This window comes from Tupaia chinensis, unplaced genomic scaffold, assembly GCF_000334495.1.
Source record: "Tupaia chinensis unplaced genomic scaffold, TupChi_1.0 Scaffold000415_1, whole genome shotgun sequence".
In the NCBI taxonomy this organism is placed as follows: domain Eukaryota; kingdom Metazoa; phylum Chordata; class Mammalia; order Scandentia; family Tupaiidae; genus Tupaia; species Tupaia belangeri.
Window position 1 is genome coordinate 3,686,821 of NW_006159920.1, and position 26,218 is coordinate 3,713,038.

Genomic DNA, 26,218 nt, shown 5'->3' on the forward strand with positions numbered 1-26,218 from the left:
CCTGGGCTCCTGGTGTTTGATAGCAGAAGCCCTGCAGAAACATGGGAGTGACTTGCAGAAGTGAGAATATGGAAGTTCTCTGCCCTGTGTTGACATAACTGACAACAGATTGCAGGCTACCGTATATCCTCTTTTCTCTGCAGTGTTTTCTACCTCAAACTGCCAGTTGATTTAGTAGGATAATTTTACAAACTCCCTGCTGTGGTTTCTGAGTTTGTCTTAGGCATGGGATGTGTAGTCCCAACTGCTTGGATGACTCTGTGTTGCCCCTAGCCAGAGATCCAGAGTCCTTCAGCCTGCCCCTAACCCTTTGTGGAGGGAAGTGCTTTGCTGTCAGTCAGGCTGCCCACCCCTTGCTCCTCTCTTCCTGCCTGTCTTCATCATCCCCTCTTGGACTTCCTCCCACTCACATAGGCAGTTTTTTTGGAGTAGTTTTCTATTCAGGCTTTACTTTTCTTTATTCATTTTTTTTTAATTGGGGGGGGTATCGTTTTGTTATAGGGCATGTATACTTGCTGGAGAGAGATAGAGAAAGAGATAGAAAGTGAGAAATCACTCTTCAAGAGGGATGTCCACACCACAGTCCCCCTCCGTTTTCCTCTGGGATTTTAGACATGCACGCACACGTGTCTGGTGTGCTTTACAAGCTGTCAGGTCTGGGACTAGAACCGCAGAGCTGGCCATGTGGAATCCATCCCCCCTAACCTTCATGCCATCTGGTGGCCCTACTTTCCTTTTTCACTTCAAGCACAATGCAAATGCTAATATTTATAATATGACTACCCTGTCAGGTGTCCTGTCCATCCCAGGTATGGCAACACTGGGCAGACATGGGACCTGTCCGTTAAGTGTGGCTATAAAAGGCGACCTCCGGTACTATGCTCACATTCTAACTGAGCTCTTATAAAAGCTGATGTGTTGAATTGCAGGAATTTTGTGTCAGCTTACGTTATGGCAGTTAATTCTGCTATGAACAACCAGTCTGTTAAGATTATGTCATCTTCCATCTCAAAGTTTTCTGGGAGCCAGGGTTTCTTATATCACAGGTACTTAAATTGTCACTTCACTTTTACCACTGAAATCCTGTCACCAAGTCATCTTTTTAATATTTTATTTATTTATTTATTTAATTTTATTTATCATTTTATTTTATAAAATTTGGCTCCAGAGCGCACATGTTCACCAGAGAGAGAGTTGGAGGAGAGAAAGAAAGTGAGAAAGCAAGCTACCAGGTCCAGGACTCAAACCATTGTCAGCTATGTGGGAGTCCATTTCCTTAATCACCACGCCACCTGCCGGCTCCATCTTCTTACTTACTGTTCAAGCTTTTTAACATCTTATAAAATGGTGGGGAAAATAATATAATTACCTGCATACATAAAACTGATACATTTTAAAATATTTATTAATTGATTAAAAATAGTATAACAAACCCTCTATATGTTAACATAAATAACATATATTTTAGAAAATAGCTATTTTTAAAATTGTTTAATGCTATTAGAAGAGTGAATTGTTTTACATTTTTGCATGTCTCTTTCATGTCTGGCTATGAAAAACGAGATTCTTGTGTCTGATTCTTCCCTTCAGGCTCTTGCAATGTGTTGGTTTGTTTGAAATATATGAAGAAAATCTTGCCTCACACACACTTGCAGCTGAAAAAGGAAAGCACATTCTTACAGTCTTTTCAGATAATTGTGAATTTTTATTTATTTTTTCTGGAGAGGTTTTTGCTATAGGGTGTGTGCGCTTGCCAGACAGACAGAGAGAGACAGAGAGACAGCGAGAAATCACCCCCCCTCCCCGAGGGGATGGCCACGCCACAATCCCTTCTCCATTTTCCTCTCAGGATCTTGGGCACGCATGCACACGCGCCTGGCGTGAGTTTAAGCCACCAGGTCTGGGATTCCAACCGCAGTTGACTACGTGGGAGTCCAGCGACACAGCCTTTACACTAACTGCTGGTCCCAATAATTGTGAATTTAATCCCACACAAAACTTAAGTCCTGAGTTCCACTCTTGTGAAACTGTCTGTGACTTTTTGTTAATCAAGTGTAGCATTTGTAGAGCTTCACCCTTGTGAAACTGTCTGTGACTTTTTGTTAATCGAGTGTAGCATTTGTAGAGCTTCATAAAAAATGCTTGGCACTCTTCAGGCTTCTACTTTTATAAGTTTTTACTTACAGCCTCTTCTTGAAGTTTCTGTTACCTTTTTTCCAACAAATTAAATTCATATAATGTTGATATATACTGATAAGTATACTAATACGATTAGAAAATTTGTAGCCTTAAAGGTGACCCAAAATTATTATTTTGATAGTTGCTACATTGTGAAGTTCTCAGTAGAGGCATGTGTGTCTTACAGCTTTTGAGTCATCCCTCATGAGCGTGTCACGTTACCAGTTGGATGTGCTCATTCGGGTAGGTGTGGTGTAGCAGTGATTCTCAGCTCACTCAGGGCCTGGGTTTCTTTTATGATCCTGAAATACAATTTGTAGATAATATAATTACTTGCATACGTAATTTTTTAAACTTTATTTATCATTATTATTTTCCAATTTGATCAGAGAGAGACAGAGATAGGGAAAGTGAGGAAGGAAGCCACCAGGTCCGAGACTTGAACCATGGTTGGCCATGTGGGAGTCCAGTGCCTTTAACCACCATGCCACCTACTGGCCCCTATATACATCATTTTTAAAACTAGGTATAAGTATCTTATCTGTAACATAAAGGAGAATTTAAAAGAAGTAAGTTGTTTATTTATTTTTGCTATAGGGTATTTGTATTCACCGGAGAGAAATAGAGAAGAAGAGGAGAAAGTACTTCCCATGGGGATTTATCATAACACAATCGATTCTTCTCCATTTCTTCCTCCTTTTTAGGGTTTTGGACATGCATGTGCACATATCTAACATGTTTCTCAAGCCACCAGGTTCGGGACCCGAACCTCGTGGTTGGCCATGTGGGATCTGGTTGCCTTGACCACCAGATCACAGAGCTAGCCCTAAAGAAAGTAGTTCTTAATAAAATAACAGATAGTTATTTATAGTATAAGTGCTCAGTGACTACACTAAAAAATATAATGAAATAGTCAAATTCAGGAATTCAATTAAGCTGATCTCCCAAACCCAATATGTCAGCATTTTGAATGGATACAAGATCCAGTCCAGAAACCAGGGCTCGCCTTGATGCACCCGGTGGTCTGGGATGCTCTTCTTCTGATGTTGCTGACTCCAAGGGGTCTCGCTAAGCTGTATGCGAGGCCTGCCCTGTTGTCAGTCACTGTGTGTTAGGAGAATTGTTTAAAGTTTGGAAATGACTTCGGATGACAAAGAAGCCCTAGGACCATACCCATAAGAGCTATAGTCACCTAAGAAAAAAATTCCAGACGCAGAATAGAGTAGTAAGTGCTCCAGGCCATAAGGACATGAAGTGCCAATACTGGGGTAGATTAGTGCAGAAACTGTTGTAGATTCGAGCTCTGCTGTGTGCTGTGGGCTCTACTGGCCTACTTAATCCCTCTACTGACTATTAAGTGTTCAAAAGACAGAAAGTAACTGAATAGCGCGAGTAGTTCCCATTCATTCTACAGTCATCGATTGCGCGCCTGATTTTGAGACCCTGTGTTAGAGCTGGAGAGTTGCCATAGCCCTTCGATCTCTTTAGGGAGCTTATATGTTAGTGGAGAAGACAGAGAATCAAACGAGTAATGGACAGTTGTTGTCAGTGTTAAGAGCTAAACAAAAATGGAACAAAGTAAAAAGTAACAGGAGAAGAACTTATCTTTGTTTTTGTTTTTTTTTTTAAGAGAGATTTTTGCAATAGGGTGCATGTGCTTGCCAGAGAGACAGAAAGTGAAAAATCACCCACCAGGAGGGTATGTTCATGCTGCAATCCCTTCTCCATTCTCTTCTCAGCATCTTGGGCATGCAAGCACATGCATTCGGCACTTGTTTTAAGCCACTGGGTCTGGGACTTGAACTGCTGTCAACTATGTGGGGGTCCAGTGACGTAACCATTACATCATCTGCTGGTCCCAAGGAGTGAATTTAGGAGTCTTCTCTGAGAAAGGTAGTAATTAAGCTGATAGCTAAAGAATGAGAAGCTAGCCATGTGAGGTGTAGGCCAAGACACGAGCTTTCTAAGCATGGTGAATGTCACGTGCAGAGGCCTTGAGAAGGGAAAAACTTGCTGGGACCAGCAGGTGGCATGGTGGTTGAGGCACTGGACACTCCCACATGGCTGACCACGGTTCAAGTCCTGGACCTGGTGGCTTGCTTTCTCACTTTCTCTCTCTCTTTCTCTGTGTCTCTCTGGTTAAATTTTTAAAAATGAATGAATAAATACAATTATAAATAAATATTTTTTTAAAAAAAGAAGGGAAAAACTTGCCTTTCTGGAAAAAAAGAAAGGCCAATCTGAGTGGAGCCTGGTCAGTGAGCTGGAGCACATTAGAGATGGCAGAGAAGTGACAGGGCACACCGTGCAGGCCCAGGTCAGAGGGGGTTTGTGTTTAATTCTTAGGGTGAAGCAAGGGAATGGTGTGACTGATTTTAAGAAGCTCCCTCTTGCTGCTGAGAGGAAAATGGGTCAGAAGCAAGGAACGTTCAGAGAGCTTCGGGAACCCAGCAGAGAGGATGGCCAATTTTGCAAGAAGGGAAGTAGGAAGTGACATTTAAATTGGGTCTTGAAAGAGAAATATGAAACATGGAGGGGTGGAGGGGAGAGCCAGGTAGAGGAGTGGCAGGAAAGGCAGGGAGGAACATGGCTCACTCTGGAAAAGCTGTGGTTCTTGTAGCAACCCAGTACCTTTGCCATTCTGAAATGGCCATCATTGGTGATATATTTATCTTCTTTTTAAAATCGTTAAAATGCATTAGTGGAGGCCAGCATGTGGTGTAGTGGTTAGGGTGTTGGACTCCCATATGGCTGACCACGGTTCAAGTCCTGGACCCAGCGACTTCAAAATCACCAAGCACATGTGCATGAGTGTCCAAAATCTTGAAAGGAGACTGGAGGAGAAGGGATTGTGGCATGGCTATCCCCCTTAGGGGGTGATTTTTCACTTTCCCTCTCTCTTTCTCTCTGGCGAGTATACACATGCCTTGTGGCAAAAAAATCCTTAAAAAAAAAAAAAAGCCTATAGCAAAAACCTCTCCCAAAAAAGAATATAGAGTTAAGCTCCCTGCATGGAGCTTATGGGCTCTGTTCAGAGGGCACACAATTTTGCAGTCTCCTTTAACTGCTGTGCATGAGCCATATTCACCCACAATGGTGCCCACCCTGCAGAAACTCCCTTCTCTAAAAGGCATTCACTATATGCATATATTCAGCTGTTATCATCACTCAAAACAAAAATGAAAATGCTTTGTCTAGTCTTCCTTAAAACCATCTGTTAAATGTCTCTTTAAAATCCTCTTTCTATGCAGCTATTAATGGTTTCCTTCTAAAAATAGAAAACTTAAATTGTAACTACTGATAAAGAAAGTGTCAGCATTTAGGACCATATTCTCCATACGAAAGTGCTTTTTTTGGTTTTGTTTTAAAAACTCATAGGAAAAATTTGTGATTCAAAGAAAAGTAAACCAACACCTTGTGTCTGGTTCCTGGTATGTTCTTTTCCTTTCTTAGCTTATGCTTTTCTTCTTTTAAATTGCCGGAGGGCATGCAAGCTTGCCAATGATAGACGGGAGAGAAGGAGAAAGCACCCTGAAATGGGGCACAGCAATGCCACAATCCCTTCTCCCCCATTCTGCATCCCTTTGGGATTTGGGGCACTCACACACATGCACCTGCCATGTTTTTCAATCCTCTGGAGCAAGGATCTGAACTATATAGGATTTGAACCAGTTAGCCATATGGGGTCTGGCTCACTTAACCATCAGGCTATGGGACCAGCCCATAAATGTTTTTAAACCCATGGATTTGGGTGCATGTCTTACCCCATTTTTCTGGCTGTACGTTGCACTGCTGACCTCTAAGTATAGGCTTTTCCCAGTGGTTCACTCAGGCAGGATCTGTTCCCAGAACCAGGCCTAAGGAGAGTTCAGGTCCAGAGCACTGAGCTGCCTCTGTTCTCAAACTCACTGCACTTTAGGAGTTGGTGATTTTGGAGAGGATAGCAAAAGGCATCATAGGGATGCATATTTCAAAAGATACTGTGGCATCTCCACCTGGAGGCTCTGATTTAGTAGGTCTGAGCTCAGGCTCTGGCATTAACAGATTTAAATAATTTCACTAACCTAGGAGAAGCCTTCTTTTATGTGGTTACCGCAGTATAAAAAGCTAATAAGATGCGTATGTCCATAAATACCTGCACTGCTTAAGGGGAAAGTGGCTTTCTGACTTCCTCGTTGAGCTTCAGAGATATCCGAAATAGTGCTGTTGCTGTCGTACTGGCCGTCCCCACTGCCAGATGCCATTTTCCTTTAGACAGCTGCATAATCCTGCGTATTATTCGTTGTCTGTCTCCCACCCCTAAACGTGTCATCTGCTGACATAAGGCACGTTGGCCACTTTGTTCATTGATGCATCATAAGTTTCTAGACCTGTGCCTGGCAAGTTGTAAGTAGTCATCAAATAATTTGTCGAAGGACTATTACTAGTGAGATTATTCATATATGGTATAGATTTAAAAGATTTCTTGAACTGCCTTAGAAACCTAGCCCCCTCCATCTGTAGGATTTTCTGTAAGAGGTTATCCCAAGTGCTGAAAGCAGATGTGCAGGTGAAAATGTGCAATACTGCCACACGGAGGAGTGGTAGGTTCTCGAGGAACTGTAACTTTATTCCAAAACAGGATGTGATGTGGTCCGACTTCGGGTTTCCTGGAAGAAATGGACAAGAAAGTACGTTGTGGATTGGCTCTCTGGGAGCCCATACGCCCTGCCATCTGGATTCCTATGGTTGCAATTTAGTGCTCCAGGTGCAAGGAAGGTAATGTGCAGGCATGTGGGGTGGGGGAGAACAGGAAGAGGAATGAGCACTGCGTAGGCGGCAGGACTCCCAGGCTTTCTCCCAGACCCATCCTGTCAGCCTGCCTCATGACCAGGGCAGGTCTCTTAACGTCTGGGTGTTGCCTCCTTTGTAAAGTGAGGGGACCAGTTGAAATAGTATGTCCACCATGGTCAGGATCGTCTTCAAAAGGCTTATCCTAGAACTCTGGGATTCCATTCCCAGTTCAACTAAGATATTTGCTTAGTTTTTTTATTTGTTTCTTTCTTGTGTAAGAGTGTACATTAGTGGTTTTCAAACTTTTATTTAAAAATGGGAATGCCATGGGACCAGCAGATGGCATAATGGTTATGTCACTGGACTCCTACATAGTCGACTGCAGTTTGAGTCCTGGACCCGGCAACTTAAAACTCAAGCTGGGCACATGTGTGTGTATGCCCAAGATCCTGAGAGGAGAATGGAGAAGGGATTGCAGTGTAGCCGTCCCCCGCAAGGGGGTGATTTATCACTTTCTGTCTTTGTCTTTCCAGTGAGAGCGTGCAACCCACAGCAAAAGAATGTCTTAAAAACAAAAACAAAAACAAAAACAAAACAGGAACGCCATTTCTTTAAATCTGTATAAATAAGAACAGAGCAATTTGTTGAAAGGAAGAAGCTTTGGGGCCAGCAGGTGGTATGGTGGTTAAGGCGCTGGATACTCCTGCATGGCTGACCATAGTTCGAGTCCTAGACCTGGTGGCTTGCTTTCTCTCTCTTTCTCTCTCTCTCTCTCTCTCTCTGTGTGTCTCTTTCTGGTCAAATAAAAGAAAGGAAGTAGCTTCATGATTATCCTCAAGGCCCTGAAGGAATGCCAGGGAGGCTGGTTTGAAAAATACTGAGCTAGTTGGTATTTTTGGCTCCTTTCCATTTTAAATTTTGGTTTGTGCCTACCTATAGACATAAACTATTATTAACTTAGGATAATTTTCATCTCCACCTACTTTTGGACCCTAACAGAATAAGGACTAAGGCCAAATTTATAGTACCTGGTTCTGTCAGTACCTGGAGTTACATGGGAGTTTAAGTATTTATTTGTGCCACTTGGTGGATACTCTAAGATGTTTTGTGTGCAGCCTTATTTTCTCCTAATGAATGATGCCCCAGTCTTCTCTCTGGGCCCTCTGGGACATTTACAGGGCCACAGAGGGAAGACCAGAATTGGCTGTGTGCAGGTTCTTAGAAGCCTACACATGTGAACCATTTCAGATGTGATGGACTCAGAACTAGGGAATGCTGGAAGGCAGTCCAGTGTGAGTTATCAGTCTTCATGAAAGGGCCCAGAATGTCTCAGTACATTGCTACAGCGGTGGGTGCCAGAGTGAGTCAGATGTGCAGGGTTCGTGCCCTGGACAGTCAATAGTCGGAAACCTTGACCTTGGTTAGGAGGGGCATCGTTGTAAGTAGTCACTTCCCACATGTTCTGAATTAGAAAAGAAGCCCAGAAATTCAAGTTGGAAAAACTTTACAAAAAAATACCTGGGTTCTTTCCTATAAAGTTAATAGAGCTGTATTTTAACTTTGTCATAGAGCATATTTTCTGACCTTGGATAGGCCTGGAGTAATAAAATCTCTGGGTGGCCTCTGTGCAGGGACCTCGTGTTGCAGTCGGTGCAGCGTGACTCAGACACTCACAACTCTGAGAGAGCGCTGGAGTGCAGGCCACCCCACAGGCTGCTGTGACACAGGACTCAACAGGCGTGCTCTAGGGAAGCTTTCACAGAGCTGCAGAAGAGAAAGATGTGTTCCTGTTGGGAAAAATCAGAAAGGTTTCACAGAAGAACTGCCATTTTTGGTGGCTTTTTGAAGGATGGATAAGTGTTTGGAAAACACGGATGGAGGGGCAGAGGGACCCTGGGAAAACTTGGGGCGTAGGGGACTGTGTGAGGCATCCAGGGGAAGCTGGGGTTAGGCTGGGAAAGCAGGAGAGCCTGAGGGACTTATTTTCTGTTCTTCCAACGTGTAGACCCAGGAGAGGTATTTCGAGCAGGGGATGACATGGTCGTTGACTACCTTTTCGGACAGAGGTCCACACAATTACATTTCAAGCCCAGGAAGCAGACTGGTCACCACTGTGGCCGTTGAGCAAATGCTGCAAGGCACAGCGGGGAGGAGGAGGACCTGAAGAAGCCCGGAGATGTGTGAGCTAGTTCTGGGTCTGCCACCAGCCACTGGCCCAATGAGTGACCCTAGGCAAGCCCTGAGTCCCTCTGCCACTACTTTGAGGATGAAGTTAGAATGATGATCCCTTCAGAGCTCTTCCAGCTCTGACATCCTAACACACTAAATTCTGCTATAGGATGCGTGCGCTTGCCAGCCAGCCAGACAGAAACAGAGAGACAGAAAGCTAGAAATCACCCCCCAGAGGGGATGGCCACGCTGCAATCCCTTCTCCTCCATTCTCCTCTCGGGATCTTGGGCACACACGCACACACGCCCAGCGTGAGTTTTAAGCCACCGGGTCCAGGATGTGAACCGCGGTCGACTACATAGGAGTCCAGCGACATAGCCATTACGCTAACTACTGGCCCCCCTAACACACTAAATTCTGAAAACTGCCACCAGACTGGTCACAGGGGTGGAGCAGCTCCATCACCCCAAGGCTTTACAATGAAGCAGACAGCTGTAGAACTTCAACCGTTTTAAGCTGATGGCTGTGTATTGAGAGACTTCCAGTTCCAATTTCAGAAAAGTAAAGCATTTCATTATTCCTGTAAGTAAAGCCTTCAGATTACCAAAGCAAAATAAGACTTTCATATGTACTTTTTAGTCTGAAAGGAGCAGCCACCACTTCCCGGTTCTGAAAGGACTGGAGAACCCCAGCGTCACTGCACAGAAACACTGGAGGGTCTGAGGGCTCCCTCCCCCAGAACCATGTTCTGTTTTGTTTTGTTTTCCTCTTTTCTCTTCACTTCCCCACCTGTGTAGCTTTGTCTTTGTCTCTTTCTCCTTTCACTTACCTTTTGCCCCACATGTCCTCCCTCTACTCGCATAAAGTATAGGTATGTCTAGTGTTCTGTGAGTTAAGATTTCTTTTAATACTACCATTTTTTCAAAACATTTTCTTTCTCTCCCTTTTTAAACAATTTTTTTATTTGCTATAGGGCATATGCACTCACCATAGAGAGGAGAGAGAAAGGAGGAAAGTGAGAAAACACCCTTCGGGAGGATGGCCTTGCCACAGTTCTTCTCATTCTTTCAGGATTTGGGGTATGCGTGCACATGTGCCTGACATGTTTTCCAAGCCTGATCTGGGACTTGAACCGTGTGGTTGACCATGTGGGATCCAGTGCCTTAACCACTACACCACTGGTTGGCCCCTTTCAAAACATTTTTAAGTGACTGAGACATTCTACATTTTTCTCTTTTTGAGAAGACACTGCTTTTTAGTTTTGTGACATTATTTGTGCATTTCTCATCTTTAATAGGTTAACTTAACAAATGTTTAAGGCATTTATAACTCAAGCAGGAAGAAGTCTGGAAATTCTCAGTAATTGGGGGGTGAACTCTGGGTGTTTGCTCTGGATGAGATGTAAACAGGTATTTGAAAGGTTGGGTCATTCTGAGAAGCTCTAGAATCAGGGATAGAAAGGATGTATGTATGAGAAGCCAGACTTTGATTTGAGATGAGAAACTAGATCCTGTCCCAGCAAGGAAGGGGCCCACTGCAGGGCTCAGGTGACTCCTGGTAGCTGCTGCACTGCCTTCCAGGTTGTCAGCGGAGGGGATGCCAGGAGTGAGACAGGCTAGGGGGACGCGTCCGTCTTCCTTTAGGGATTGAACTTAAATGAGTAAAAATGAACAGCTGCTGCCCTCTCCTGTGCTTGTCTCAAGTTTAGTGCTAACTTGTGTCTTTTTTTTTTTTTTTTTTTTAACTAGGAAAAGATGGCATCTTTTTCCTCCCGAAGATACTCCTTTCCTCTACCCAACTAGAATCCCTTATGAAGAATCTAGCGTGTTCAGTAAAATTAATGTTGTCAATCCTGATTTAAAGCGTTTTCCTCAGTTCCGGAAAGCTCAGAGACGTACGGTTACGCTGAACCCAGGACAGGTAACGGGGCTGTAAAACATGGGTGACCTGTCAGTAGACACCACAGCTGTAACTCTCTCAGGTCCTTATGCCACTTCTCCTCAGCACAAATGAGAAGGGCCTTCCCTCTGCTCTGCTATGGGAAGGTAGCTTCCCCAGCTGGAGGCCTGACAGCCCTGGGGACGGAGATGGCAGGAGGGAACACAGCTCCTCCTGCTGGTGAAGAGGAGAATAGACTTGGGAGGAAGACAACACAAGTTGTCTTTTTCAACCATTTTCAGATGGGGTAAGAGAAAGTGTCAAGGCATGGGTCCTTGAGCACCTCTGAAACATTCTTTCACAGTCAGCGTTTGTTCAACTGTGAGAGAATTGAACTCACACAAACCCAGGTTAGACCATCCGGGTAGTAGGCCAAGAGAGGCAGATTGAACTGAGAATGGTTTGCTTTTAAGCAAGAATGGATGTTGCTTTTGCAAAATGACTCTCACCAAAACATTTCCAGAGATGGAACTTAGTGCTGCTACCCATGGGGATTATTGCTTTTACAGCATTGGCATTTATTTCTTCCATGAATAAGAGAGAGAGAGAGAGAGAGACAGGTGGAGAGAAAGAGAGGCTATCTGCTATTTTATTAACAGCTTACAAGGTTTTCTTGGTCTCTTAAGGAGACTATTCCCTCCATTGTCTTCCTCTGGCTGTCTCTTCCCGTTGCTTTCCTCTTCCTGGCTCTTTTCCTGCTTCCTCATCTCAGGTGCTACCGACTCAAATGACTGGACTTGAGCAAGTTGCCTCAGTCCATTAGCAGTCAGGCCCCACTCTCTCCCTGGCTCTGACAACCACTAACCTATTGTATTTGCTATCTCTATATTTTTGCCTGTTCTGGATGCTTCACACAAGTGCAGTTGAACAATATGTCGCGTTTTGTGTCTGGCTTCTTTCACACAGTGTAATGTTTTCCAGGGTCGCCCCTATAGTAGAATGTAAGCAGCACTGTATTTCTTTCTTTTTTTGAGAGATTTTTTTGCTATAGGATGCATGTACTTGCTGGAGAGACAGAGAGACAGAAAGCGAGAAATCACCCTCCAGGGAGAATGGCCACGCTGCAATCTCCTCTCAGGATTTTGGGCATGCACACACACCTGGTGTGAGTTTCAAGCCCCCAAGTCCGGGACTCGGGCTGTGGTCAACCACATGGGAGTCCAGCACCTTAACCACTATGCCACCTGCTGGACCCCTGCCTTTCTTTCTTTCGGCTGAGTAATACTCCATGGTATGTGTATACCACGTTCTGTTTATCCCCTTAGTTGACAGACATTTGGACTGTTTCCACCTTTTTGACTGTTAGAGTCATGCTCCTATGAACATTCACATACAGGTTTTTCTATGAACATGTTTTCAGTTCTCACGAGTATGCCTAGGAGTGGGATTGCTGGGTCATACGGTAACTCTGTTTTTAACTTTCTGAGGAATCGTCAAACTGTTTTCCACAATGGCTATCCATTTTACATTCCCAGCAGTTGTGTAAGAGGGTTCCAGTTTCTTCACACCCTCCCCCTCACTTATTTGCCTTTGTTATTATTATTCTTAGAGCCTTGTAGAGGGTTTGAAGTGGTTTCTAATTCAGTTCCTCTTCTGTTTTTACTAGCCAAATTTCAATGAGTTGTTTTGTCTGTCCTGTCAGTTGTTGTCCTTATATCCTGTCTGTTCCTTATTCTACTAGAAACTGACTCTCCCACCGCCTCACTCCAAAATCCAGGGGTCCTTTTTAGTGCCTTGTTCTGAAAGGAACTCGCTTTCCATCTCCCAGCCTGCCTTGTTCATAGTAAGTGCCCTGGTTTCCTAAATCTGAAGCTCAAAAGTTTCAGGTCACCTCCATGTCCTCTACTGAACCTTCACAGGAAATCTCCTGTGAGTCCGGATACCGACCCTCTTAACTCTTCCTGTTGCTTTTGTTTACCATGCCTTCCTATTTCTTTCTTTCTTTTTATTTTTTTTAAAGAATTATTCATTTAATTTGTATTCATTATTATTTTTAAATTTGCTATAGGGCATACGTGCTCACCAAGGATACAGAAAGAGAGAGGGCGAGTGAGAAAGCAAGCCTCCAGATCCAGGACTTGAACCATGTGGGAGTCCAGCGTTTTAACCTCTATACCACCTCCTGGCCCCCCTAGACCTTCCTATTTCAATCTTAACATGTTATAATCAGACCATTGCAAGAATCTCCCATCTTTCCCATACTCTCTTTTGTAAAAATATGATAGAGTGCACTTGTGTCTGCATGAGAAAGGGGAGGGAGAGCGAGCACAAGAGAGTGTCCTTACATGATTCCTTTTCTCAAACCTCCAGGTTCTCAGGATTCTGGGTACCTGTGTGCATGCCTGGCAAGTGTTCAGGCCAGCATGGGATCTGAACCCCCGTGGGCCATGTGGCTGCCAGCCCTGCAGGGCACTTGTGTTACTCCTACACCACAGCAGCAGGACCACCAGACTCTCTTCAAAAAAAAGTTTTTTTCCAGAAATTACATATGCTTGTCAGACAGAGAGAGCGAGAGATTTTAAAATAAGTGAATTAATTAAAAACAAGTGAAGCATGGTCCCATCACAATCCCTTTTCCTCTATTCCTCCCTCTTGCCAGTTTGGGCATGCACGCATATGTACCTGGGATGTTTTTCAGGGCCAGGATTTGAACCAGTGGGACATATGAGATGTGTTTCCTTTAAGCACTGTGTTAAGGACTGCCCTTAATGTCACTATTTTAACCATCCCCCTGCTTAGAAATTTCTAAGCAACTCCTAATACTATCTACAGATTAAAATCCAGATTCCTGATTCTAATTCAGGGTCCTCCTGGCCCTTACCTAATTCTCCCACCTTTTCTCTCTCTCTCTCTCTCTTTTTTTTTAAAAGAATTATTTTATTTATTTATTTATTTATTTATTTATTTTCACATGAGTTTTGCCAGAGAGAAGGAAAGTGAGAAAAGAAGCCATCAGATCTCGGACTTGAACCGTGGTCAGCCATGTGGGAATTCCAATGCCTTAACCACTATGCCACCTGCTGGCCCCGTCCCACCTTTTCCCTTATTACTCCCTCTGTAGTAGTAGGGCTGACCTACTTGCTGTGCCCTGACAGTCTCACCCCCTTTGCCTGTGCCACTTCTCTTTCCCAGGATGTCCTTATTTTCTTACTCTAAATTCTCTCCTAGCCCTGGTTCGCATTACAGTTCCTCCATGCAGGGTGCCCTTACCGCCCTGGCTCTTGCCTGCTTCTCTCCCTTCCCATGTTCTCAAGCACCAGCTGTCCTCCACCACTTACATAACACCGCATTCTACACATGGTCTTCTCATTGGCTAGATTTGGGAATATGAGAAGACAGAACCCGTGTCTTGTATATTTCTACCCGTGCCCTTTCTCAGAATGTACACAGTATTATGTGATGTGAAGGAAGAAAAACTAGAATCTCAGAATCCTATATAGGTTGAATATCCTTTATCCAGAATACTAGGACTCGGCATCAGAAATGTTTCAGAACTGGGACCAGCAGGTGGTGTGGTGGTTAAGGTGCTGGACACTCCCACATGGCCAACCACGGTTCAAGTCCCAGACCTGGTGGCTTGCTTTCTCACTTGGCTCCTCTCTGTCTGTGTTTCTCTTTGTGTGTGTATCTCTCTCTGGTCAAATTAAAAATAAATGAATAAATAAATTTTTTTTTTAAAAGAGGAAGAGAGAGATGCAGAGAAGGTAGGCTGAGATCACAGGTATGTGTGGTCGTTTATTTCAGGCTGACTCACTAGTTCCTGTCCTAGGAATTACTAAATAAAAACTGACTCCAGAATCGAGTCTCAAAATGACTAGAGTTCTCTGATCTCCTAGCAAAAACCTCTCAAGAAAAAATATTGGGTTGTAAAATTTTTTTCCTGATTTCTTTGCCTCAGTCAGTTTCATCAATTGACCCATTCTGGTACTCATGGGATTTAGAATGTTTCAAGTTTATTTTTTGATCTTGTCATTTTGTCATTGTCATTTTTGATTTTGTTCCTAAGTGCTACTGCATTTTATATATGTATTTTTTTTTAAAGGGATTTTTGCTATAGGGCCCATGTACTTGCCAGAGAGATAGAAAGCGAGACATCACCCCCTAGGGGATCGTAATCCCTTTTCCATTCTCCTATTGAGATTTTGGGCACACATGCACATGCACCCAGAATGAGTTTTAAGCCACCAGGTCCAGGACTTGAACTGCCATCAACTACATGGGAGTCCAGTGACATAACTATTATGCCATTTGCTGGTTCTACTTTTTTTTTTTTTAGATTTTTGCCTTATGGTGTGTGTGCTTGTCAGAGAGAGATGGCAGGAAACTGAGAAATCACCTTCCAGGGGCATGGCCATGCCAAAACTCCCTTCTCCTCTGACACTCTTGGAAATGGGATTGTTTTAATTTCTCTCTCTCTCTCTCTCTCTTTTTTTTTAAAAGAATTATTTTATTTATTTATTTATTTATTTATTTATTTTCACATGAGTTTTGCCAGAGAGAAGGAAAGTGAGAAAAGAAGCCATCAGATCTCGGACTTGAACCGTGGTCAGCCATGTGGGAATTCCAATGCCTTAACCACTATGCCACCTGCTGGCCCCGTCCCACCTTTTCCCTTATTACTCCCTCTGTAGTAGTAGGGCTGACCTACTTGCTGTGCCCTGACAGTCTCACCCCCTTTGCCTGTGCCACTTCTCTTTCCCAGGATGTCCTTATTTTCTTACTCTAAATTCTCTCCTAGCCCTGGTTCGCATTACAGTTCCTCCATGCAGGGTGCCCTTACCGCCCTGGCTCTTGCCTGCTTCTCTCCCTTCCCATGTTCTCAAGCACCAGCTGTCCTCCACCACTTACATAACACCGCATTCTACACATGGTCTTCTCATTGGCTAGATTTGGGAATATGAGAAGACAGAACCCGTGTCTTGTATATTTCTACCCGTGCCCTTTCTCAGAATGTACACAGTATTATGTGATGTGAAGGAAGAAAAACTAGAATCTCAGAATCCTATATAGGTTGAATATCCTTTATCCAGAATACTAGGACTCGGCATCAGAAATGTTTCAGAACTGGGACCAGCAGGTGGTGTGGTGGTTAAGGTGCTGGACACTCCCACATGGCCAACCACGGTTCAAGTCCCAGACCTGGTGGCTTGCTTTCTCACTTGGCTCCTCTCTGTCTGTGTTTCTCTTTGTGTGTGTATCTCTCTCTGGTCAAATTAAAAATAAATGAATAAATAAATTTTTTTTTTAAAAGAGGAAGAGAGAGATGCAGAGAAGGTAGGCTGAGATCACAGGTATGTGTGGTCGTTTATTTCAGGCTGACTCACTAGTTCCTGTCCTAGGAATTACTAAATAAAAACTGACTCCAGAATCGAGTCTCAAAATGACTAGAGTTCTCTGATCTCCAAGGAGAGGAGCATCTACTTAAAAAAAAAAAAGAAAAAGAGAAGAAATGTTTCAGATTTCAGATTTTAGGAATATATCGAGGTCTTCAGATTTGGGATGCTCAGTCTGCACTAAGATTTAGGTGTGGACAGGAAACGCCCAGGATCAAGGCAAGCAGAGAAGTTGGCAATTCCTTTGTAGAACCTGTGACCTCGTCAATTGTGTCCTTTTCTTTGGGTAGTATTACTGTGAATTCATTCGTATTTTTTTTTCTCCTAGCAGTCTCAATTAGAACTTGATTCTGACATAAAAATGGAATGTCTTGTCCTCATACTAACCATTTTTTTGTTTGGTTCTCAGGTTCTGTTTGTTCCCAGGCACTGGTGGCATTATGTGGAATCCATCGATCCTGTCACTGTCAGTATAAATTCATGGATTGAGCTGGTACTCTTTTTTTGTTCTTTTTAAAATAAATGAAATTTCTGTTTTTAAAAATGCCAAACCTGCTCACCAAGCGCGACGATTAGTTTTCTTTAACCAACACTCCAGCATACTTTGTCGGGACATGCTGTGATTCACATATTCTCATCTCTGTTGATAGATGTTTGCGTTAAAACAGGAATTTTAGTGATGTTCCTCTCCTTGACAGTCGCAGACACACACAGGCCCTGACGTTGGTGTTCTGGGTCCTCTGTCTTGGCCAGTGTTGTTAGAACTGTTTTGTGCCTGGCGGGGTCTGCTGTTTGTGTCCCACATTGCCAGTCCCCACCCACACTATCTGAGCTGGAAATACCTGCTTTGTCATTCAGGGTCTTCCTGATGAGTTGCAGAATTCTCAGTCATGGCTGTTGCATTTTCTCAAAGCAGAGTCTTTCAGTGCTTGGTTTTTATCACTTCATTTCTGCCAGAGGGTCTTCCCCTCAGTATGCTAGCTTAATCCTGTTTGCCTGCTCTATTTGACAATGACAATAGCTGTCGGGTATGCTCAAATCTGTGTCTCTTTAACCGGAGGCCTTAGTTCCATCTGTGCTCTCTCTAACCAGAGGTTTGGATTGCACCTGTGCCCTCTTTAACCAGAGACCCTGATTACATCTCTGTTCTCCTCAACACCAAGTCCCGATCGCTTCCCTCTGCTCTCTTTGGCAGCTGCATCCTTCCCTCAGTCAGGTTTTCCTTATCATTTGGTAATGGGAAGGGCTTTGGACTAGGTAGAGCCTAAGGAATACTGTAACAGGAAACTGTATTGTACGGGCTTGGGTGACAGCTATGAGGGGAGATCAGCAGACTCTCAGGGACTCTGCTTGGAGTTGGAGCAGATGCCAAGGTAGTCTGTGGAGTCCATTCCCACTGCCAGTGCCAAAGTCACGTCCACAGCAGCCCTGACAGGTGCATCGCCTCCTCCCAGGGAAGTCACTTGTTGTGAAATGTCTGCCTGCCTGTAATCCTCTTACCTCTAAAATTATAGAGTTTGTTTTTTCTTTTTGAAATATTGGAAGATATCTGCCTTGTGTCCCCTTATTCTTTCCTCCTTCAAAGCTCAAAACTTCTAGCTTCTTCAGTGATGTATTCTTATGAGCATATATCACACCCACCCCTCACCCCAACTTTTCACCATTCTGGTCATAGACTTTGGAAGATTTAAGTTACAGGTTCCTTTGTTGACTGTTTAATAGACTCCTTAATCTCTTCAAGCTCAGTTTTCTCATTTGTAAAATGGGGATTATCATGGAACCTGCCTCAGTAGGGTGGTCGTGTATTGCAAGGCTTAAATTGGGCAGCACACATAAAAGCATCTAATATAATGCCCAGCATCAGGGAAGTGTTAAAAAATAGAAATTGCTATGAGGAGGAAGAGAGCTGTTATGTCCTCGTAACACATAGCACCTAAAACTGAGCTCCAGGGGCCCTATATGGTAGAGTCTAAGATTTCTGCTTCGTGTGACTTAGATCCTAACTTTCTTCAGTGCCACTTATAACACTGCATTAGCTTTCTAAGCCATCTTATCTCACGTTACGTTCATATTCAGCTCTGAAATAGACGTGCTTTTTCTGTTTTGTTTTTCCCATGTGATCTGCTGTCACATCCATCGTAAAGCTGATTCTTGAAGTCTAAACCTGATACTTCACAGTTGTCCCTATTAACTTTCTTCCTGTTGGCTTGTTGAGCATCCGGCTTGCTAAGAATTTCAGATTTGGGTCTTACCTGTGCCTTTAGTGAAGCTCCTTCAAGCTGACCTGTTGATATATTCCCGTTAGTCTTTGAGTGTATCCTTGCTTTCTGGCACAAGAAGATATCCCAGCATCCCCTTGTACTTTCTCCCTTCCATACTTGGAAACCAATCATTCCTCCAGGTAACCACGATTCCTTTTAGAGAAGCATGGTATTTATTGTAGAAATCTTAGGGTTTGGCTCTAAGGCTATTCATTGCCACTGAGGTGTCATTGTTTCTTGACTCTTTGAGTGATGATGGAGCTAGAGTGTGGTATAGACAGAGAAGTATTGATATATTTCCGATTCAAATTCAGCAGTATAGGGATTTTTATTACTTGTTTCTGTGTGTGTGTGTGTTTGAGAGAGATTCTTGCTATAGGGCTGAGGAGACAGAGACAGAACGTGAAAAATCACCTCCAGGGGGCATGGCCATGCTGTAGTCCCTTCTCCTACATTCTCCTCTCAGGATTTTGGGCACACATGCCCGGCATGAGCTTCAAGCCGCCGGGTATAGGACTCACACCACAGTCAACCATGTAGGAGTCTAGCCACGTAACCGTTATGCCATGTGCTGGTCCCTGTTTCTATATTTTTATCTCTTCTGTTAAACTGAAAATCTGGGTCCTAAATAAGTAACATTTTTACTTATTTACTTTAGCCAATATATTTTAAAATGTTAAATTTATACTTCTAGAATTCTAGTACTGATATTGTATATAACCATAAGCTTGCAAGTAAAGTTTAAGATTTTTTTACAATTCTTTTTATCATTTGATTGTATCCTACTAAGGAGATAGCGAGCACTTTGCTCAGAAGTCTTGGTGAAGGAATTCTTATTGGTGGTTAGGCTCCTAACTTGATATTCAGCTAGTTTGGTTTGTTTTCATTGCATTTAGTTACACTTTTCAATTTTGAACTAATTTAACATTTTGAATATGTAAAACATTTAAGGCTGTCAAAATGCTATTAGAAAGTGTTCTCAGGGGCGCTGGGCGGGCTCAGTGACGCCGGCCTGGCACCTGCTGCTCCCAAGGCCCTCGTCGGGAGTGGAGGGCAGGGCTGGGTGGACTGGGGCAGACCAGGGTGGGACAGATGGAGCCTGGCCCCTCCTTGAGGCTGGGAGCAGGCCTAGTGGCTGGCTGCAGGCAGGCAAAGCCCCAGTAGGCTGCATCGGATGGAGGCTGAGGTGCTGCCTCTGGTCTGCCAGGCCGAGATGTCCGCTGCCGGCACGGCCTGCAGGCCACCTACCATCATGGATAGAGTGGAGCTAATACTGCCTGAGAAGCTGAGGCCATTGTACAATTTAGCAGGCCCCAGAACAGTTTTTTTCTGGGCTCCAGTTATGAAATGGGGTTTGGTGTGTGCTGCCCTGGCTGACATGGTGAGGCCTGCGGAAAAATTCAGCACGGCTCAGTCCACTGTCCTGATGGCCACAGGGCTTATTTGGTCAAGATACTCACTTGTAATTATTCCAAAAAATTGGAATTTGTTTGCTGTTCATTTCTTTGTGGGGGCTACAGGAGCCTCTCAGCTCTTTCACATTTGGAGATAAGCCTACAAAGATACAATCAAGAACTAAAAGCTAAGGCAGATAAATAAGAGTGTTTCCAGTCACCTGAACAAGCTACCTGTGGATATCCCACTGGAACTATTGATGGTTTATCATGGTTATTGATAAGGCAGAGCTGACTGTGCCATTGTGTAGAACGTACAAAGACCCCTAACTGTGACTGGTAGCTAGTGCTTGATTCAGCAGAAAAATAAAGCAAACTTTTAATAACTGTTTCTCCATACGTATGACTTGAAGAACTAGACCTACAAATGTTAAAACATCTTTTCTATCATTTGTCCATAATAAATCATCCTTGCTCATCCATTAAAAATAATAATAATAGAAATTGTTCTCAGAGAAGCCTTCTCTCATCCCTGCCCTGCACTCTCTTCCACCCAGCTTCTGTAGGGGCTTCTGTATGTATTTCCAGTGCAGCATTCATCATGATAGTCTGTCTTTCTTGTAAACACACACACACACACATATATGAATGTGCATATATATGTATTTATATGTGTGTATATGTATGTGTGCATGTGTGTACATATGTATGTATGTATGTGTATATGTGTGCATATGTGTGTATGTATGTGTCTATATGTCTGTGTGTTATAGATACATAATTAAGTACATGAATACGTGTATTGACATATGTGACTAAGTATATAAATATCTTTCTATACTTACTTATATGGTTATGTATCTATATTATTTCCTCTCCTTTCTTATGCAGAAAGTGATAAACTATTTATAGTGCTCTGTACTTTGCTTTTGTCATTTAACAGTAATGTCCTCAATTTGACTACATAATAGGACAGAGAGATCATTTTCTCTTCACCAGTTATGTTATAACCTGTGATGTGTATGTTCCACTCTCAGTTGGCAACTGAGTGGATGTTTGGTTTGTTTCTAGTCTTTTGTAATCACAGATAATGCCAGTGGGAAAAGTGTGCATGTTGCTTTGTATTGGTTGAAGTAAGTCTTTGGGGACATTCTTTTTTTTGTTTTGAGAGATTTTTGCATAGAGTGCATGTGCTCACCAGAGAGACAGAAAGTGAGAAATCACCCCCTGGGGGGATGGCCACGCCACAATCCCTTCTCCATTCTCCTCTCAGGATTTTGGGAATGCACAGGCCCCAGCATGAGTTTCGAACTGCCAGGTCTGGGACTTGAATTGCAGTCAACCACGTGGAAGTCCAGCACCTTAGCTACTATGCCACCTGCTGGCCTCGAGGAGATATTCTTAAAGGTGACTTTGCCAGGACCAGTAGATGGCATAATGGTTAAGTCACTGGGCTCCCACGTAGTTGACTGCAGTTCAAGTCCTGGAATTAGTGGCTTAAAACTCACTCTGGATGCATGTACGTGTGTGCCCAAGATCCTGAGAGGAGAATGGAGAAGGGATTGTGGCGTGGCCATCCCCCCAGGGGGTGATTTCTCACTTTCTGTCTCTCTGGTGAGCGCACGAGCTCTATAGCAGAACTTTCTTTTAAAAAAAAAGAAAAAGAAAAGTGAGCCAGGTGCCTTGTGCGGTGATAAATGTATCTTTAAATATGTGAGGTTTTGTGACTGTTCTGTTTTGCATTTCCATCAGCAGCATATGAGAGTGATTGTTTCTTCCATAGTCTCATCAATAGAATATATTGTCACATTTCATTGGTTTGGGGTTTTGAGTCATAGTAGAAAGAATTTTCCCTTTTCCAGGTCATAAAAAAATTCACTGATGTTTTCTTTTTAAAAAGTTTTTTTTTAAGGTTTCGCCTTAGAGCGCATGCATTAACTGGAAAAACAGAGAACAGTGAGAGGAAAAGTGAGAAATCACCCCCCAGAAGGGTTAACCATGCTGCATTCACTTCTCCATTCTCATTCTGGGATTTGGGACGTGCACACATACGTGCCCAGCGTGATTTTCAAACCACTGGGTCTGGGATGTGAACTGTTGTCAGCCAAGTGGGAGTCTAGTGCCATAACCACCATGCCACCTGCTAGCCCCTGATGTTTTATTTTAAAATTTGGATCATTTCATATTTTTTGTGTCAAAGCTAGAAAAGAGAGACATAAAGAATGTTTTCCAGGGACCACCAGATGGCATAATAGTTATGTCACTGGACTCCCATGTAGTCGACATGGTTCAGTCTCAGTACCAGCAGCTTAAAACTCATGCCAGGCGTGTATGCATGCATGCCCAAGATCCCAAGAGGAGAATGGAGGAGATGGGACTGTGGCATGGCCATCCCTGCTGGGGGGTGTTTCTCGCTTTCTCTCTCTCTGTCTCTTGTCTCTCCAGAAAGTGCACACACCGTATAGCAAAAATTTCTCTCTCTTAAAAAAAAAGGGGGGGAGAAAAGAAACGTTCTCCAGATATAATGAGTTTATTCAGGAATAAGCAAAAGGATTGTAATTCAGATGCTTAGCTATGGCATGTCACAGGTACATCCAGAAAAGAGAGAGTAAGAGGAACTTTTGTTGGCAGAAAGAAGAAATTTACATAAAGTAGTTGGGATAAAGGACTTTGGTCTCTGGTGCTTAAGGCAGGAGTTGGCGTCAGCTCATTGGTGGAGACTGGAGACGCTGTTTAGGGACAGAGTACCCTTTGAGAGCATCTTATCTGAATTGCTGCATCCAGCTGTAAACTTGCCAAAGAAATATGTGCATAGTGCGGAGTGTGTGAAGCATGAGAATGCGGGAATTTCTTTGGAGTTTTTATAAAGTCCTTGAGACAGTTTTTATCTCAGCCACACGATCCTGAGCGTCCCCTCTCATGAGCTGTCGGCTCCGGTTTGTACGGGCCTGACAAGAACGACTTCATCTTGGAATCAGCACCTTTCATGTTCGCGTCGAGATCTCTTATCCCTTTGGAGGGTTTCACTAGTACATAATTTAATGTAGAGATCTAATTTTATCTTTTTCTAAATGGTAATAAGATTGTCAGGGACGTACTTTATTTTAAAGTCTGTTCTTTCCCTGGTAATTTGAAATGTCATCTTAGTCGTATTCTAGGTATCTATACACATGCGGGTCTGTTTCTTCTGTCGGTCTTTCTGCCTGTGCTTTCCTCACTTCCAGCCTGCTTTTTGGAAAGGTCTTAGAGTAAGTTTATAATGTCTGTGGGGCTAACTTCTCTCCTTGTTTTCTCTTGCAGTATTCCCCTGGCTATTCTTACATTTGTTTTTCTTTAAAATCAACTCATCTAAACTTTATATGTTGAATTGTTCTCTCCAAGAATGAGATGACTTTCCACTTGTTCAAGTCTAGTTTTCTTTGTTATAAGAGTGAGGTTTTTTGTTTTGGGGGGTTTGTTTAGTTTTGCTGTAGGACATGTTTTGCTATAGGACTTGGCAGAGAGAAACAGAGAAGGAGAGAGAGAGAGAGAGAGAGAGAGAGAGAGAGAGGCGAAATCACCCCTGGGGGGGAATGACTACAGCAAAGTCCCTTCTCTTCCATTCTCCTCTTGAGATTTTGGGCATGCATGCACACACACCCAGTGTGTTTTTCAGGCAGCTTGGTGCGGGACTGAAATTATACAATCGACCGTGTGGGGTCCAGCTGCCTTAGCCTCCATACTACCTGCTGGCTCAATTACAGGGATGGTTAGCATTTTTTTTACATAGGTTTTTCTTTTTTTTTTTTTTTTAGCTTGTGCCATAGGGTACTTTCCAGAGACAGAGAGAGAGAAAGTGAGAAATCACTGCCCAAGGGAATGACCACAGTCCCTTCGCCATTCTCCTCTTGGGATTTTGGGCACACATGCATATGTGTCTGGTGTGATTCTCACGCCACCTGGTCCAGGACTCAAACCATGGTCAGCCATGTGGGAGTCCAGCACCTTAAACACCATGCCATCTGCTGGCCTGCCTTTACTCATTAAAAAACATTTTTAATTGCTAGTAGGTGTGTGCATTTGCCAGATGTGGGGGTGGGGTGGAGACAAAACACTTTGCAATCTCTTCTCCTCCTGTTCTCCCTCCCGTCACGTCTTGTGGTATCCACACACACACACACACACACACACCCCACACATACCACACACGCTCGTGCCCAGTGTGCTTCTCAAACCACTGGGACTGGATTTGAATAGCAGGTGCCTTGTGAGATCTGGCTCCCTTAACTATTAGGCTACACGGCCAGTCTTGCACATTTCTTTTTAAAGTTTATTCCAAAATATTTCATCTTGTTTGCTATTTAGGTAAGGTCTTTTCTTCCATTATATTTTCCTTTTTTTTTTTAAGGAATTATATATTTAGTTTATTTTTTTCATTTGTTTATTTTCATTTGACCAGAGAGAGACACAGAAAGGAAGAGAGAGAGAGAGACAGAAAGTGAGAAAACAAGCCACCAGGTCCAGGACTCGAACCTGGTCAACCATGTGAGAATGTCAGCACTTAACCACCACGCCATCTGCTGGCCCCCCATTATATTTTCTAACTATTCTTAGTGTATATGAGGGCTATAGGGTTTGTGTTCACTGGAATTATTTGTATTTATAGTAATTTTTTTTTCTTTTTACTTTTTTGGGTTTCCTGATAGCTCTCAGGTTACCTGAACATTAAGAAAGTTTCCCCTCTTCATTTCTGATTTGTTTGCCTGTAATCATTTTCTTTTGTCTGATTATATTAAGTAATATGTCCAGCTCAATATTAGTAATAGTGGAGGCCAGCCTTGATGGTGGGCAATGCTAAGACTGTGTTCACAAGTGAGGGCCCCATGTGAGGCTCAGGTCTGATTCCAGATCCAACCTGAAGGCTAGTGATGGTAGCAAGTGCCTGTAATTCCAGAGACTTGGGAATCTGGAATTAGGAAGATTGCAGGAATCTGGGGCAGGAAGATTGGAAGCTGGAGGCTGGCCTGGGCAACACAGACCCTGTCTGAAAGGTCGGGCATGGCGGCGTGTGCCTGTGATCCTAGCTGCTTGAGAGGCCGAGGCAGACTTGTGACACAGCAAGACCCTATCTTTAAAAACAGGGAAAAAAGGTAGAGGAGATAGTGGGCATCCTTGTCTTATTCCTGACTTTAGAGAGAACTTATGATTTCCCTTTCAGTAAAATACTAAATTTAGGGCTCAATTGCTAAGTATCCCTCAATTCCTATTTTATTACTTTTTGTATTTTAAAATTAGAAAAAAAGTGCCGACTTCTGTTGGATGCCTTTTAAGCATCAATGGAGATAATCACAAAAGTATTTTAGTAAATGTCTGGTATTGCGCTAAATTATAAGAGTTGATTTCCTAATTCTGATTTATCCTTAGTTTCTAAAACAAAGCCTGCTTGATTATGTTGTGCTATTTTTTTTAATGTACTGTTTGCTCATATTTTATTTACATTTGAATTTATATGGCCTCAGGAGCTTGAGAGCCTTCACCACTGTCTTTTGAACATCTTGTTATATACTATCTGTTTAGTGGTTTCTTCTGGACATTTCCAAAGGTTTGGTATCATTGAGTATAAACAGACTCCAAGGTGGTACTTTTCACTTTAGTACCTAAGGGCTTGATGCTGATTCAGAGTGGATGATTTCCGTCCTTCACCAAACTAAGACTCCAGATACTTCTTTAAATTCTTTCTATAGACTTTACAGTTTGAAGCATTTATTGTTTCTTGAAAAACTGAATGCAGGGACCAGTAGTTGGCGTAATAGCTATGTCGCTGGACTCCCATGTAGTCGACCGTGGTTCGTGTCCCGGACCCGGTGGCTTAAACTCACACCGGGCACGTGTGCGTGCGTGCCCAAGATCCCGAGAGGAGAATGGAGGAGAAGGGATTGCAGCATGGCCTGGCCATCTCCCCTGGGGTGCGATTTCTCGCTTTCTGTCTCTGTCTCTCTCTGTCTTTCTGGTGAGTATACACACCCTATAGCAAAGAAAAAAAAAAAAAAAAACCTCTTCAAAAACAAAAAAATTAGAAAAAATAAAACTGAATGCAGAGTAGGAACTGAGTGATTGTATCTTCTTCCATAATGTGTTGCTTTTGTCATTGTCTCTTTGAACATTAGACCATAATTCATGCTTGTTACCAAA

The 26,218-nt window shown here is 43.2% G+C and overlaps 1 protein-coding gene across 3 annotated transcripts in view; it reads left to right on the forward strand.

Annotated features, from left to right (window-relative positions):
- The window catches only part of HSPBAP1 (HSPB1 associated protein 1), a 55,191-nt gene that overhangs the window by 27,025 nt on the left and 1,948 nt on the right, over nt 1-26,218 (forward strand). For all 3 annotated transcript variants that reach the window (XM_006154584.3, XM_014590181.2, XM_014590182.2), the window contains 3 exons: nt 6,800-6,936; nt 10,870-11,041; nt 16,802-16,885. In XM_006154584.3, coding sequence (XP_006154646.1) covers nt 6,800-6,936; nt 10,870-11,041; nt 16,802-16,885 — 393 coding nt within the window. The remainder of the gene's footprint in view (nt 1-6,799; nt 6,937-10,869; nt 11,042-16,801; nt 16,886-26,218) is intronic.